The sequence below is a fragment of the Musa acuminata genome, chromosome BXJ2-4, assembly GCF_036884655.1.
Source record: "Musa acuminata AAA Group cultivar baxijiao chromosome BXJ2-4, Cavendish_Baxijiao_AAA, whole genome shotgun sequence".
Taxonomy (NCBI): Eukaryota; Viridiplantae; Streptophyta; class Magnoliopsida; order Zingiberales; family Musaceae; genus Musa; species Musa acuminata.
In genome coordinates, this window is record NC_088341.1 from 9,652,152 (window position 1) to 9,669,022 (window position 16,871).

A 16,871-nucleotide genomic window follows, 5' to 3' on the forward strand; every position below is an offset into this window, starting at 1 on the left:
ATCTGCCCTTTTGATGCATGCCTAAGCATCAAAAGCTGAGACAGGCAAAACAATTGGTAAGATGTAGAATAAACAGATACTACGCAACAGAACGCAGAAACAAAATAGATTGAAATCTATTGCAATTGCTTCGATTCAGTTTTCTGATGAAATAAAATGTAGAAAAAAATCATGTCAAGAGAGAGATGAAAAGAGGAGATCGTTCGAGGCACAGTAATAGATCAAGAAAGTCCAGTACCGAATAAAATCTCATGTTTGGGAGGCTTTTTCCAATCATCAGAGAAAAAAAAAGATAAAGAGAAGACAACAGTGTACATTTGGAGCATTCTGAGCCACCACGAATAGCCATTCGTTTTGCTCTTTCGGTATGGACGTCAAAGGACACTTTTAGGAGATGAGAGTGATGTTTACTCTCCAACCTTCCAACCAACGTGAGATTGATTATATATGATCTTGTTAAAGAATTAGTAAACCAAAATGTTAAAAATGTACTTTTTAAAATGGATTTAAGAACGATATTTGGGTGCTAAATGACAGTAGAAAATATATTTCTTATTAAGTAAACAAGATGCATCATTTTGTAGGTGACTGAAAATTCCATACTACCATAAGCTAAAACCAAATCGACCACTATATATATCTGAAGAAAGCTCATGCTTCATAGAACAGCAAATTCTCTTAGATTGCTCAGTTTAAGCTTTGAAGTGTTTGTCAAATGAAAATTATTACATTAATAAAACTAATCCATCGAAAAACAAAAGTCCACCCATGTACATTTCGCAAAAGTACTAAAAAAAAATTGTCAACTAATCAGCAACTTGATTATCATCCATCGGTAGTGGTTTGCGCGATGCTCGAATCAATCCTAAATAATACTTTCCAACTCGGAAGGATTCTCTTTTCTTCAATATGACAGTCTGAGCCATATTTATAGAATCAGCTTGAATGATTAAATTTGAGATTTCATTTTGAATTTGCACATTGTAGGAGCTCATGCGCTTCGACACAACTCCTTCGGCACGTACCTGCAACAAGAAGGATTTTTTTTTTTTTTTGTAAGTCCTCTTGAGTACAAATTCAATCCATTAACCCCTGATGACCACCAAAAGATTCCACAGTCACCTCGGCAAATGATTCTACCACACCATAGCCTCAAATTTGGAAAACAAGCAAAAATATTCATCATATAGAAGTAAGAGCGTATCGAAAACCGAGTGTTAACTGGACAATGGTTTGTAAAAAATGTATTGCTTTTAAAGGATCCTAATAAAAAAAAAACCAAAGAGATTCAAAGATAAAAGCAGGCAGTTCAAAGTAAGGCTGTCTTTTGTTCTTTCTGGCGGGTTCGACCAAAAGAAGCTGCTTTCCATGGTTTGACATTGTACCAGTCAAGCATTTTCTTTTCTTTGTTCATGATGTATTAGTTGGATTGTTACTCATCACAAAAGCCTAAGTTAATAGGAAAAGGAATTAACATATATCCAAAGTAGATTAATGAGCTTGACACAGAGATCCAACTGCAAGATTATGGTGTAAGTCAAAATGGGTAGAATCAGATTTCAGACAAATGACCTGCTCTGATACTTGTATGCGCACTTCTACCAGTAGCTGCTCGATGCACACAGTGAGCCAAATTCAAGTATTCTAATCAAGCTGAATTGGTTGGACAACAAGTGTTCCATCTTCCACCATTCGTTGGATCAGTAATCTTTATTTTTTTATTCAGAATAGGAAACAACCAAAGATCTTTTAAAAATCAAGAAAAAAGTTCATTCCAAATCATTACCAATATACTTGCAGAAAGCACGCTTACAATTTTCAAGAGAACCAACAACAGCATATAGACACCAAGCAGCATTAAAGAACTTCTCTTCCAAGATGTAAGTCTTCTGTCATGTTATTTTTTCAGAGAACCTTTGGTGGCCATGTTAATATAATTACTGACATCTACAGGATGCAAATATAATAAATGGTGATGGAATAAAGAACTGCATTAACAAGCACTATTTCTGTGAAGGATTTTCTCAATCTTAACCATCCTCTTTCAAATTGTAACCACCAAGTTCTCAGTTCTACCAAGCATATCTGTCTCCATCTAACATCTCATTGCCTTACTCCTATAAACTTCCTCCAGCCTCTACCACAATAGGTCTGAAATAACTTGCTAATTTCTTGATCTCCATTGCGGCCGAAAGCTTAGTTCTTTGTTTACTTAATCATAAAGATGTTAAACTTGAGAAGGCTGGAGAACTACCATAATGTAATATTTATTTATTACACCATTGTTGACATAACATATTGCATAATCCTTTTGGCACCCTTTTATCATGTATCACAATCACTACTCTAAAGTTTTTACTTTCCTCCATGAGCTGGTGAACTTAGTTTCAGTTTTGGCTTACATATGTTGAGTAACCATGAATTTTGTTGTTACAAGACTCATATCAACCATCAGGAGTTCAGGACCATCTGTAGTTATTTTTGGTAGACTTGTTCCGATGTGATGGGACTAGTGTTTCCATTCTGTGTCCACTAGGCAATACAGGCACCAAGAAATTAAAGTATAATGCTCTTGTTAATTGACCATTTCTTCTTTCCTTCACATCATTATTCCTAGCCTTTATCCCACTTGCCGACAATTGCTACCTGTAATCCGCTCTTACAATTGATAGCCACATCTCATGTATAGCCATCCCCTTCCATTTTTTATGCTAAAACTTCATTAGATTTCAAAAAGTAGATTGCCAACCACGACCAAAGGTGAATGAAACGTTTAAATTCAAGCAAACTAAGACAAGTTCAGTATTGCCCCTTTACTATGTGGTTACCCAATCTGTAAGGGACAAGGAGCAGGGGACAGGATGAGAAATAAAGATACTCCAGGCAACGGCCCTTTCTATAGTCTCAGAAAATGGAAAAGAACGAGGGAGGCACAAGGAAAGAAGGGAGACCAAGGTCTGGCTACAAATATATATAGACTCGGAATTTTCAGCATCAAAATGACACTAAAATGTATAGCTATGTATAGGATTAAGCAAGGCACTATTCTGATAGATTATCATAGGTAATTGGAAAAAGGTCAAGAGTAAAGGAGAGGGAAAAAAAAGAACCTGAGACTAATCCATCAAACAACAGCGATTGTAACCTTTTCCTTTGGCTCCAAAAGTACCAATTCAGCTGCCATCTCATGTCTTTTTCATTTCTGAAACAGAAAATAAAATATAGAACAAACAAAATGCTTAAGTTAAACAGACAACTATTACAATTCTCAATATACAAGACACAGAAGATAAGTTAAACAGAGCCCATATATTCATTGTTGTAATTAGTATGACCTGTATAGACAGCAAATTTTCTAAGATATAGTGTCATGGATCTTGAAATTTATGCATGCATTAACTTGTTGAATTAACAATGAGTTCAAATATGACCATGATGTGGTTCTGATAACTGTCTTTATATGAGACAAAGATAATACTGAAAAAGGAATGCAATTTGTAAGCTTGAGACAATAATGTTTAAACAAAACAAACTCATTATGCATCCCAGGAAAGCAACCTATTAGTTGCAACTTAAATGAGGGAATTAATGGACCAAATAACAAATCTTTATCAAATTCTTTGATCTTTCCAGTTTTCATGGAATGGAAAAAGAATTAATTAAAATTGGTTGTCAAAGCACCTGAGGTGATTTTGCCAATAATAACTTCTTCTCAGAAATTCAAACTTGGAAACAGACACTTGAGGTGATTTCTAATCCGACCTTTAATGTGTTGTCGACTTCACTTCACGCCTTCAACTTCTGTGACAAAATATACATACAACTGACCAAAAGTTTCGACTCTCTTGTAGAATGCCTCTCTTGAGCACAATCATTTGCCAAACCAAGCCCTCATAGCTATTTGCTCTTTATTGAGAATACTAACTAGTTGTTGAACCTGGATTGATACTATCAATCAATATGACAAACCAAAAGACCTTGTGATGCATCTTTATAGACCACAGATATGCAGGATAACCTACTTCATATGCTGTCGGATTAAATATCAACTTCCAGAAGCTACATTTCACCTTAAACATGGATGTAGATGAAAGCCCTTGTATCACAGTAATTATTGGCTGCAAAATCATCCATCAACCAATCAAATGGTCAGGTCTTCAATTGCCCTCAACATGGTTTACAGCAGGCTTGTACCCTGAATGGATAAATATTTACTCATTAGTAGGCGATACAAACATAATAGTAAAATAATCAAATATAAAATTTTATATGGTTAAGTTGACAATTTATTTAGTGCTAGAGTAGTTGTTTTATATGATGATTAATGATAAGTGATAAATGATGTACATTCAACACATTTTACTGATCATCGATGCTTAATATAAGCAACATGTAAACAATTTATTTAATCTTTTGTTATAATCAAAAAGTAATTTCTAAGCAAAACAAGGTATTTTTAATATGTCTCCTTGAATTACCTTCCAAGTATTCTAAAAGTTTTCAATTCTTTTAATTACTTCTATAAAAATTGGATATTTTGATAGAGTATCCTTGAGATATCCAAGCAATATCCTACAAATACGTAATCGGCACATACCTGACACAGATGCAGCAAGCAATTTGAAGTGTTCATGCGTCACAGGGTCGCTGCCATGTCAAGTGGTGGTGGATTTTTCTAGTTCAACAGCAGCTTTCACACAAAGTGCATAGCAAAATGTGGAAGTAAACAGTTAGTCTTTTGGTCTAGGAGGGAATTGTGAGCACCAGAGGCACAAGGTGGGATGAGGTGACTAGTGCATGGCTATATGGAAGGAAATTTCTGTGATTTAGCTTATAGTGTAACACTTGGATTCTTTATACTTATATATGTTGGACATTTTTTTTACTTCACCTTGTGCAGGCATGACGTAATCCCAAGTCCTATATTTTCCAGTGCTACAAACAAAAATTTAAATTGAATAAGATGTAGTTCTGTTGCACCAGATTTAGGATCCAAGTAATAATTTTCCTTCACACATTGGCACAGGTAAAACAAGATTTGCCACCTTACTACCAAATGATCATCGAATCCACACACTTTTCTACCCTGTGGCATTCAGTTTGCTCTCTAGAAGGCTATTTTGACTGTCTAGTGACTCAAAAGATCAAAATACTGGTTTGCCACCAATAAGACTGTCAACCGAAGTCATCGAACAAATGCAATAGTCTGGAACCTGACCCAATCTGCACCCTCTGTAGTGTTGAAAATGAGTCCAAAGAGTCATCTTCTTTTCTGATAATTTCCTGTTTGTGGTGCAAGGCTGAGAAACAACTGCTAATAAGCATGGTTTACATGCTATAGCAGTGGATGATTCATTCTAATACTTCCAAACTGGAGTTACATGGACAAGGTCAGAGAACCAATGTGGGCTGTGGTGCCTGCTATAGTGTCAAATAATCTAGGTAGTCCTGAAAGATAAACCTCCCCATAACCTGAGCGATTAAATAGTAATATGGGTGATAGGTTTTATTAGTCAATTTATTTGATAACTAAAATAAGAGCATAATGCCAAATGAAATGTTTCAAAAGACAATCACTTTCATAAAGAACTGCTTGGAGCATTCGCAGTGAATCAATTTTCAGCAAAACATCCTTCCAATTGCTTTTATAACTAAATGCAAACTGTAAGATATAAAACAAAGAAATATTCCTTCATAACATTTGTCATAAGACATAAGAATGAGTACTAAAAATATCATGATTGATTTAACATCTTAGTAACTATTGAGAGCTAAAAACAGCATAATGCCAAATCAAATGCTAAGACAATCAACTAGAGGTTTGAGTCACACAAATAACTGCCTTTATTTATTTGGAAGTGAAATTATTTTGTACCAAGACAATTCGTTGATGGCTCTTATCCACTAACAATAAACTATAATCTAAAGAAAGAGAAAATTCCCCCACTAGAATTGCCTTAAGACATAAGAATGGGAACTCAAAATATCCCAATTGATTTGACAATAGTCATATACATTGATAAGAGCATAATGCCAAACCAAATGCAAGAAAAAGACCATCACTCATAGGTTTCATTCATAAAAATAACTGCTTGCATGATTTTGCCAGTGAAACTAATTCTGTGGCAAGACATTTTGTTGATTGCTATTATCACTATCAACAGATCATAAGCTATAAATAAGAATATTAGTCCATAAAAATAGCCTTAAGGCAGTTAATAATGGGAGGTTCAAATATCCTGATCGATTTAACAGTCACAGTAACCACTGAGAACTTGGCTCGTAGTTCTTTTTAGCTTGTCGAAGAACTAATATGTGGAAAACCAAAACTGAGCTGTCTACTCTCCCACATAAAGTTTCGAAGTTTGGAACTACATGTCCATGATTTCCTCGTGGTTGAAAAGGGCATCAAGTGTTTGACATATTAATATTACCCCCAAATCCAATTCTCCATAAAGATCAAGTTACCCATACCCTGACATCTAAAAAAAGACAAACCAAACTATCATGGTGTACAACAAAAGAGAGAACTTTCTTCAACAAACCAAGAGCTACTGAGAGTAAATGAGCAGGCAAGAATATTCAATGCAATGTTTGCAGACAAAAGGAAGAAAAAAATAAAAGTGGAAAGTTGGCCTAGCTGCACATCCGTGGTACCAAAATTCTACAAAGACCTGATTTTGGCCTTCCACAAGGCCATTCATTCATCATCATCTACAAGCAAAATAGAAACCAATGAATAGACAATAAAAGAAGGGGTAATTCAGGCAAAAGGAGTGATCTTGGGAAGCCTCAAATAGCCTCCGGGAATCAGTTCCTTCACAGATCGAAACAAAACAAAGAGAGAGAGAGAGAGAGAGAGAGAGAGAGCACTCAAGGTCCCTCGAAGTGTAAGTTCATAATTTCCACTGTCAAAAACACAAGAAACCTGAAGAAGGAAGGAGACAACTCCATGGAATAATAAGGGACTGCAGTAACAAAAACCACCACAAAACAAATTCGTGAAAGGGAAAAGAGAGATCCCAGCTTTCTTTTTGTCGGCTCCAAAAGCGTCTTCGCTTCTTGGAAAAGAAACCCTAGAAAAAAGAACCGGCTCAAGTTTCATTATTGTCGTCCACACCGGAAAGTAGGATTCGTTGAAGACCCAAAAAAATCTGAACTTTGGCGATAAGATGGCAAACGATGGAAGAAAAATGAAAGAAGACTCAAAAGTCACAAGGAAGAAAAAGAAAGAAAGGGAAAGGAAACACAGCTCTCAAGACTGCCATCAAAATCCCAGCTTTGCTCAAAGATGTATATCCAAAGAACAAGAACAAGAAACGAGAAAGAGAAAGAGAGAGAGTAAGAGAGAGAGAGAGAGAGAGAGAGAGAAGCCATGGTGAAACAGTAGATTCGTTGAAGCACTCAGTACGCAGTTAGAGAGTGAGAGGAGGAACGCAGCGTGAAGTACCTTCGAACTATCGCCTCAATGTGAATTGGTACTTGGCCTCTCAAAAGTCCCGCTTCCGCCTCCCAAATCCCATTTCTTTAAGCTCAAATCTGAGGCCTCCGATAGAAAACTACACGCGAAATCCTTGATCAAGCAGTTTCCAACGCAAAGCAAACGAAAACGAGAGGCAAAAAAAAAAAGAGCAGCAACAAAAGATCGATCTCGACTGGTACAGCGAGCAATCATATTAGGACTCCACTCTACTCTACTACCGAGGCCGAAGAGGAAGAAGAAGATAAGGCTGACAGGATGAGGAGTGAGCACGCAGCGGAAACAGCAGCGCCATCCCATCATTTTTTGTTCCCTCCCTGTGCTCACTCTCTTCTGTCAACCCCCCCCTCCTCTTCCCTCTCCAAATCTCTCTCCCCACTCCTCTCCGCCTGCTCGTATAAACCCACAAAAGAACAATCCATATGAATTCCCCAACACACAACAGGGAGAGGTGCAGTTGAGGTTTCATCCGACCTCGATTTAGCTCGATTCATGTGTAATAACCCTAATTATTATTACACATGAGAATTTAATATATATATATATATGTATAATAGCACTGAAAGAGATTAAATTCATGTTAAATGTGAATTATTATTCTTGAAACACCGAAAAATGGATTTAGAAAATATTTATCTTACGAAAACAAATAAAAATAAAGGAGTTTTTTCGATTTTTTGGAAAAAAAAGAAATATAAATGGAGTGGAGGAATTGAGTCTCCGAGTAAGGTAGAGGACGTGGTCTCTACTGCACCCGACGGCGACCGAGGAGGAGTCAGCAACCGAGGTGGGACCCACGGGGCCAAGTCGAGCACCGGCGACAGTAGGAGGGACGCTCGCTCCGTCCTTCCTGTACGAATTCGACTGCGACCACAACTCCCTCGCTTGGTAGACCCATATATAAATATATATATATATATATATATATATATATATATATACAAATCAGAATAATAAAAGGAATATGCGTAAAACTTTACATTATTTACATAAAAGGTATATCTGATTTATTGAGAGTATTTGAAAATAATTAATAACTTGTTTGTTCTTTAGGGTTCGAATTTAGATTATATATATTATGAATTGTGTCTTTGGTTATATATATTCTTGCTTGGAAAAAGAAAAAGGAAAATTGACCTTCTTTCTGTTCCCGGAGGGCGCCTGAAACGTCAATGTCGTGACACACAGAATGAGCGCAGCTGTTTGGGCTTACCAGTATGGATAAGTTCGAGCTGTGTCGTTAATGGTTTGTTCAGATATGTGTGAGGATAAGAAGTAGCTGTACTTGAGACGACAGCTTCTACATATTTTCCTGCAGTTGTTTTGTTTTGCTTCTGCAAAACATGTGAGTATACATTACAAGGAAAGAGAGTTTGAATTGATTGCATTATTACTTTTTTTTATTTTACAAAATTATAAACTCATAAACAATTTTCCCAGGATCACACAACATGTGATGTGGAAATCATTAATCTTTGTTATCGATTCGATGCCTTGAATTATTGTAATCTCAAATTTGTTTCAATTTTAGCGTGGAATATAATCTAATAATCTATGACTTCTTCCAAAAATTTAATGATATATACTTAATTAATGTAAAACTCATTATATAAAATAAAAAAAATGCAACCCTAATCACTACAAGTATAGAAAATTAAATACAAAATATATCAAATTTAAAACATGAAATGTCGATAATGAATGTATACATAATTTATATATTTGTCTATCAAACATAAAGGTAAAATAATAAATACAAAAATGAAGGATAGGATATTAAAATTATAAACTAACAACACATAATACGGACAATGTAAATACCATTCATTGGTTATTTTGATCAATCGAATCTTGATTCTAGTTTTGGGATTGACAAATCAAAGGCAGAACGATCGATCGTTCAGTTCGGTTGAAGTTTCGATCCCAGTATCCGCTCTTTCATAAACAACGAATGCATCATCATTACGTAGTTATAATTGAAATGCCATCTGATTGAGAAAACCATAAGACAACACTATCGAGCATTTACCTGGGATTGATATTTTTAGATAAATAACAATTAACAATTCTCTCCCTCTTTCTGTTCTCTATCAAGTAAAATTTAGAAGAAAAAAAAAACTAGTCTTTTTTACTTTCATTATTCTTAATCAAATGATGTCATTATAAGTTTAGCCCCCAAATGATCTACCAAACCAGCCAACTTAAATTCTTAAACACAACCTTAGCTTATATTTTGGAGCATTAATATACTCCTTTTGGTTTGGTAGGAACAAGAAAAAGAAAAAGATGGTGATTTTGATAGTCATGATGATATCGATGTTAATGATAGTGCCAGGAATTTGAAATTGTTTTTAATCTATTTCTGTTTCAGCATCATATACTTTTCCTACCATCTTGAATGTGCAGCTAACCAGTTAAGGAGTTGTGTCAACAGGCATTCTGATTTCTCATAGTGATAGATGTTGGGATGTGGTTGGGCCATGAACTGCAAGAAATAAAAAAATGATAATAATAATAATAAATAAATAAAGCCTATTCATCAGGTACAAGATATATTAATTCCTGTTGATTACCAAATCTCAGTTTGTAAAGAGAGAAGGAATAGAAAATACCTAATTATGTTGCATATCATGCAGAGTCATCAGCTATAATGGTGATATGAGTGCCTTTGAGCCCATCCTCCACTGTTGAAATTTTGCTGTCTGCACCTACTTCATTGCAGTGGATGGTATGCCACATTGGCTGCTCTTGTTGAAACATCCTGCAGTTTAAATGCAAGTTAGAATGGACTCTGAAGTGGAAATAATCTGCATGGCTCATGACTTCCAATTAGAGCTTGTTCCTTCAAGATTTCTGCAGATTTCTAACATGTAATCACATAGCAATTATAAAAATGCTATCTAAATTTTGTGGAAGATTGGGCGATGCATGGGAATCAGAACTTACGGATGCTTGCAAAGCAATGGGCACTGAACTGTGACAACATACTTGCAAGTAGAAGCCTCTTTGATCGAACTAATTAAAACAGATGGCTCCGAGCACACAAACCTAACCTGCCATCACATAAGCATGCACATTTCAGAAAAAACCTACAGGTACTTCGTATCTTCTGCGGCATTCTGACTATTCTGTACCTCTGTCTCCCGAGGTTGATTCGTCAAGTCACAAATAGTTCCATTTGTAAACTGATGAGCGTGATACCTGCAAAATTTCACAAGCAATCATTTACTAATAGTTGTGCTCCTATTCTTGATCAATTGGCTGAGTCAAATCCTAAAACTTTGTGTTGCCTATGGCTATGAAGAAACTATACCTTTGTGAGGCATCTTTAGAGCGAGGATCTTTTACTATGGAAAAATCAGACTGGTTCTGATTAAAATCAGCTGTTGCATCAGGGTCAAACATGCCCAAAATAAATTCTTGAATCACCTGCAATAATAATTCTTATTTCATTTTTGCAAATTGCAATTTAACAGAGCATCAAGGTGAAACTTTCTGATGAAAAAAATTACTGAAACACTGATGGTATATATATTGATATTATGGGGCGAAAAGTATAACAGGATCTCTTTGTTCATATAGCCTCCATGATAATCAAAACTTAAAAATATTCACTACATCAAATGAAATTGGTTCCAACAACAAAAGTATGACGTTATGGAGTTAATTTAAATCAGACGTGCCATATACTCCAGCCCTCTAAAAATTACCATAATGTTATCTTAAAATCAATCTATTTAAAAACCATGTTTGCTGGTTCAGCTGGATTTTTTTTCTGACACTGTTCCCTAATGTTGTATCCAATGCCTGCCACGAAAGCCCAATCAAGGACCACTAATACCATTTAAGTACATACCTCCTTGGGATCTTCATTATATATATATATATATATATATATATATATATATATATATATATAGATAGAGAGAGAGAGAGAGAGAGAGAGAGAGATGGATAGATAGAGAGACACTTCCAAAGCCTCAAAATTAACAATATATCCTAGCCATCAGGCTCAATTAGTTAACCCTTGCTAAACCATCATAAAATGAGAAGTACAACCAATGTTAAACTTTAAGAAATATTAATGGGTAAAAATAATCCTGTTGTCCACCTCCTCTCCCTCCCTCTTTGATTCCTCTATAACCCTTCTCCCACTTAAATTCTAATAATGACCATCTGGTTTATTCCCTTCATCTCCACTGCTCCCCCAATCCCCAAGTGGAGCCAACTCTAGTCCCTCCTTGGACTCTCCTTTTTCCCCTTCCAGTCCCCAAAACACCCAGGTAAAACTAATCTCTTCAATGCATCCATCTTCTCTGCTCCCTTCTCGTCATCTATCTTCTCTCTCTGCCAACTTATGCAAGTGAAAGCAAACATGTAACTGGATGCAAGGATGCCAACAAGAATCATAGGGATTGCTTTCAGTTCTAAGAGAAAAAGAAAGATGTACTGTCCTAGTGTCAACTTAAACTCAACAGATATGAGAATCACAAAAACCAAGTGACTTTTAAGCAATGCAACTGGCAGGTGCCTGCTTATGGTTTCCTAGCTATAACAGAACCCACGAGAGAGGAAGCCAGTTTTAGTAAATAATGATATTCGTTAGGATTATGATTAGAACTTGATGCATTTGACATTTTTACCATTTTCCACCTTGGCAGGAAGGTGGTGTTAAATGTCTCATAACCTCCTTAACAAAATGCAAAAACATACCTTCTCATCTTCCACATGAAGTTGTTTCACATGCTTCCGGAAACAAAATTCGTAAGTCCACCAACCTTCATGCTGAAAGACAGATAACTAAAGTGAGCAACACAGAAAAAAAAATTCCCATCTACATAGCAGTCAAATCTCTTGTAAAAGCATTACCCTGTAGAAGCATTTGTCATTTAGAATCTCAATCAACTCATCTGGAGTCTTAAACACGATTTTTCTCTCACTTTCTGTTATTATACTGCTTGAATTCTCTTGGGTGACCCTCAAATGTTTTGTTTCCTCGATTAAAGGTAAGAAACAATTGTAATTTCGACCCTCTTTATTTGACATCACAACTGCTTCCTGGCCATCTTTCTGCAGAACAATTCCATTGATTAAACTTTCATAACAAAATCTTATTTAAGCAAAGATTTTGAATATTCTCGTATAAATTTATGGAAAAAATTAATTTTTTAATTATATACATCAAAGTAATTTACAAAGACAAGCAGATGATATCTTATTTAAAAAAAAAAAGAAATCTATGGTCAGTAGATAATGAAAAAGAAAGGCCATAAACTACTCTTAAGCTGCAGAATTAGAAATTTTGATGAACCAATGACATAGGCTAATTACAATGAAGATTTACTTTACTAATCAGGATCCACAAGATACAAATAGCCTATAATAAAGATATTCGGACTTTTTTAGTTCTATTATTCATGAAAAAAGTGAACATGACAATAGACGGAATCTAATGGCCCAAAAGATTCCTCTCTATGATCTATAGTATAGAAGCATCCAAGCCTATCAAATATATATATTGACACCAAGCATGCATGTACAGACATATCCATCCAAATGCATCAATTAAATGGCATATCATACATTTTAACATATTACCAATATCAATTTTAGACTGATTGTCGGACCAATATGGTCATGGCATGCTGGGCAATATACCATAACGAACCACTTGGTCTCATAAAAAAAATAATAAAATATAAATACCAATTATTATTGAGCCATATGATCCGGTATTGGTCCTTGGATGAACCAGTAAAAAGCAGTCAATACATACAAGTCCTAATAGTAGTTGAAACCTTGCCATTATCATCACTACTTAAAAGCTCTCCATTTTATGCATGTAAAACTTGTCGGTAGAACGACATAAACTGTATGTGTATAAAAAAATGACTTGAAACCTTGCCATTATCATCACTACTATAATAGCTCTCCATTTTATGCATGTAAAACTTGTAGATAGAACAACATAAACTGTATGTGTTTATAAAAAAATGAATGTACGTGTTTCTTTAAGTACCTAGGAATATCATAATATCATTTGTATTACACCTTTATATATTCTGTGAAAGACCACAAATGCTTGTACGGTTACCAAACCTATCTGTATGCTTTACTAGCCATATGATAATTTATACAATTATATGCGGTAAATCTGAATTGATCTGCTATTCTCTACTTCAAAACTCACGCATTACTTCATCTGAACTTTGCTCAACATGAGTCTGGTAAATTCCTATGTGCCAGATTGGAATGTTCTGGGAGGAATAGATATAACTTAAATCCATATAACATGCTTACCGGATGAAAAGGAGAATGTTCTGGGTGGAACTCGACCTTGTACTTTGGTTCACGAGAACTCCTACTGAATCTCCCACCTATAGGCAACAGAAGAAAGAACAATAATTTAACAACAAAAACACGCCCATTATTGGTTAAACCATTAGTGTTTACCATAAAATTCATGAATACACAAGTTATAGGCAAAAATTCATCCCAAAATGTAAAGATAGTCTGTTTTAAAAGAATTATGGTTATGACAAGAATATTATACAATTATCTGACAGTTTGAGATGTGATATAGTGGAGGCATACAATCAAAACCATTATGACATAGCATGACTACTCAACCACTTGGCTGTTTGTTTAACTGGAACACTAAAATGCAACTTGATTAATATCTCAGAGGCTCTATGGAATATGTTTGGGCAACTAAAAAACATATATCTGTAACACAAACATCTCAACATGAGAAATTCTGCAAAAACACGATGAGTTATTTGCAACCGATCCTACCAGATGATCCCAGAATTTAAGGTTGCAGGTATGTTGCCTACAATGGAGAAGAATATTGGATGTAACCAACTCTTTACAGTCGTATTCTTCTCCAAAAATCCATTTACATATGGACTGAGAATGAAGGATAACATGATTATGTAATAAAAGAAAGGGTTTAAACACCAGTTTAGTAGTGGTTTTTGTAACCAACCAAACCACTATATCAGGGAGTATGATCGAAAATAATTTTAATAAAATAGATATTGACCAGTAGCAACCTATATGGTTCCATTATTAATCCTTGATCATCAGCCAACCAGTATCTGAGTCTACATAAGAATACCATAGTTCCAATTAAATGATTGTTAACACTTGGTAAAATAGAACATTATAACTCAAATTAAAAGCATCAATTTAGTCCAACAGAATTTTGTCGAAGAGTTTGATTAGCACTTTGATTAGTTAAAGATAGTGAGTTAAGCATCAAAAGGACTGTTGGATTGAGGCACATATGCATCTGATGCTTCTACACCTAAACTAGGTTGTACTGTAGTGGTTTCATACTTTCACATGCAATAACTAAAGCCTAAGATACTATGCTCTTTCTAGTGGACAATAAAAGATAGCAGAAAATACATTGAAAAAACCAAAAAAAGAGTTAGATGGGATAGAACTGACAAATAAATGTCATTGTTACCATGTCAACATCAGGAATCTAGAAACATGTTGGGAAATGAGATCCTCAAACAATGATCACAAGAAAAAGAACAAGAAAGAAGTGGGTATGTACCTTAAGCTCTGCACGTTATGAGTCTAGAGATCTGAGGCTCTTTCTCTCTCTACTACTATTAAAGCTTAATCCTGTTAGTGCATCTAATTGTTACAATTTCGCATGTGAGTATTATCAAGCCTAATCATCTGATATAACACGGACTCATGGAAAATAGGGCACACAAAGACAAGGTGCTTGCTGACTCTTCATAGACCGATATCAGAAGTGCGTGAGTGTTCTATTGGTTCTATTTGGTGCTCGAAACATCATAAAAAAGCTCTTATGTGCTGCGCTACTCAACTTATTGATCATGTACTTGTTTATTTTCTGGTAGAAAGACTACCCATACATCTTATTGTACTTCCATTAACTGCACTTAACAGGGCATGAGCTTTTATAACATCACCAACAGGAAAATCACACAGTTATTTCATTGTGATGGTGATCGCTGGATATCACGCCCAAGCAATTCCCACACAAATTGCAAGACTCGTTTATTGACATTGAAATGGAAAAACTGCTCCTTCAATGAAATCTTCTTGCATAATTCTTCCAAATTTAGGACAAAAAGCGACGCGTTTACAGATTCACTGCAAGAAACAACTTCTCTAGAGTAAATTTGGGTAGTCTTCTTAGGAGATGAAAAGATAATATTAATGACATTACATAATTATAATGCTCATTAGATCCGACACAACGTTACGATTCAGTGTCTAATCAACGATTCGCTTTTTTCCGTTAATTTATGAGAGAAGCAATTTAGGAAGTATGCAGCTAACAGGTAAGACAATAGAAGTAGATTTGCTAACATCTTCTTCCGGTATACGATTGCATCTGAACTTAGACCTCTCAATTAAAGAAAAAGGGGGCCAGTATCGGACCGAGAACCCTTGCACAACCGAAATAGATCTCTTTAAGAAAGCCAGATCGATTCCTCCACAGATAGAGACGTTGACGATCGAATCGAGATCAGTAGTGCAAGAAATAGATCTTAGACGACTGAAGAAGAAAAGTGGACAGAAAAGAGAATACCAACCGGAATTCGCGAAGATTTGGTCGGCCAAAACGGAGCTGCGGAAGCTACCATCGAACAAATGGAGAAGAAGGCACAGGCCGCACAGGAATCTCACGAATCCCATCGATGAGAAAGCAAGCGACTCCGATCGCCGTCGCTGCGTTCGATCGTTTGTTTCCTCGATGGCCTCTCCGATGGTGAACTCTTCCGGGGTGGACCGGAAGTCGGTGACCACATCCGGGCTTAATGATAGTTCTAATTGGGCCCGGCTCGACACAAAACTCCGAACCGTCTTTGGGCCGGAATTTGGCGGTCTATTTTGTGATTGGATTCTGACTCGAATTTACGCAATGGAGGATTATATCTTCACTCAATAAAAAAAGAAAAAAAAAGTCAAATTTAAAAGAAAAAAACATAGTTAATTTGAATTTCTCAAGTTTTGAGATACTTTTTCAACATAAGAATATTAAGAAATTACAAACAATAATTTTAGAGGAAAAGCCTCTACTACAAGATTGCTCCTCTGTGATTTGAATAATCAAGATTTGCATAGTAAAGATAAATTTTTTTTATAAAAAAAAAATTATTATATATTGTCTTAATAGTTCTTTCTTGATCATTGATTTAGGTAGAATTGATAAACCAAGTTTGACATATGACATTAAGTCAAACCATGAGCACCCAATTAAGGCTTGAAGTGACACATCTCCTAAAGGAATATATTTACCATAATTTTAGACTATAAAGTGATCTAAACAAGTTTTAGTGTTCTCGTTAGTAGTCGTTATTTAATTTTTTATAAAATGCACACAAAAAATTATTAAAAA

The 16,871-nt window shown here is 35.4% G+C and overlaps 1 protein-coding gene and 1 long non-coding RNA gene across 8 annotated transcripts; both read right to left on the bottom strand.

The window, feature by feature from the left end:
* Window positions 1–657: 657 nt before the first annotated feature.
* On the bottom strand, window positions 658–7,950 carry LOC103981299 (uncharacterized). 7 transcript variants are annotated; one of them, XR_010485967.1, is made up of 4 exons: window positions 4,071–7,950; window positions 3,682–3,937; window positions 3,111–3,202; window positions 658–1,025 (listed from the first exon to the last, which is right to left on the bottom strand). It is a non-coding gene; the product is annotated as an uncharacterized LOC103981299 (long non-coding RNA). The 7 variants fall into 7 exon arrangements; XR_001977734.2 differs by having other exon boundaries at window positions 3,763–3,937; window positions 4,023–7,950; XR_010485966.1 differs by having other exon boundaries at window positions 4,023–7,950.
* A 1,807-nt stretch (window positions 7,951–9,757) lies between these two features.
* LOC135609920 (protein OS-9 homolog) lies at window positions 9,758–16,266 on the bottom strand. The gene is made up of 9 exons (XM_065103730.1): window positions 16,066–16,266; window positions 13,781–13,857; window positions 12,350–12,550; window positions 12,194–12,265; window positions 10,794–10,909; window positions 10,615–10,681; window positions 10,427–10,533; window positions 10,093–10,241; window positions 9,758–9,965 (listed from the first exon to the last, which is right to left on the bottom strand). The coding sequence occupies exons 1-8, from the start codon at window positions 16,166–16,168 to the stop codon at window positions 10,109–10,111; spliced, it is 876 nt and encodes a 291-aa protein (XP_064959802.1). The 5' UTR covers window positions 16,169–16,266; the 3' UTR covers window positions 9,758–9,965; window positions 10,093–10,108.
* Window positions 16,267–16,871: the final 605 nt, after the last annotated feature.

Coding starts and splice junctions, on each gene's coding strand:
- LOC135609920 (XM_065103730.1), bottom strand. CDS start 16,168: ATGGGATTCGTGAGATTCCTGTGCGGCCTGTGCCTTCTTCTCCATTTG. Junction 13,858..16,065: donor CCAAATCTTCGCGAATTCCG/GTTGGTATTCTC, acceptor TGTTGCCTATAG/GTGGGAGATTCAGTAGGAGT. Junction 10,910..12,193: donor TTCATGTGGAAGATGAGAAG/GTATGTTTTTGC, acceptor TTATTATTGCAG/GTGATTCAAGAATTTATTTT.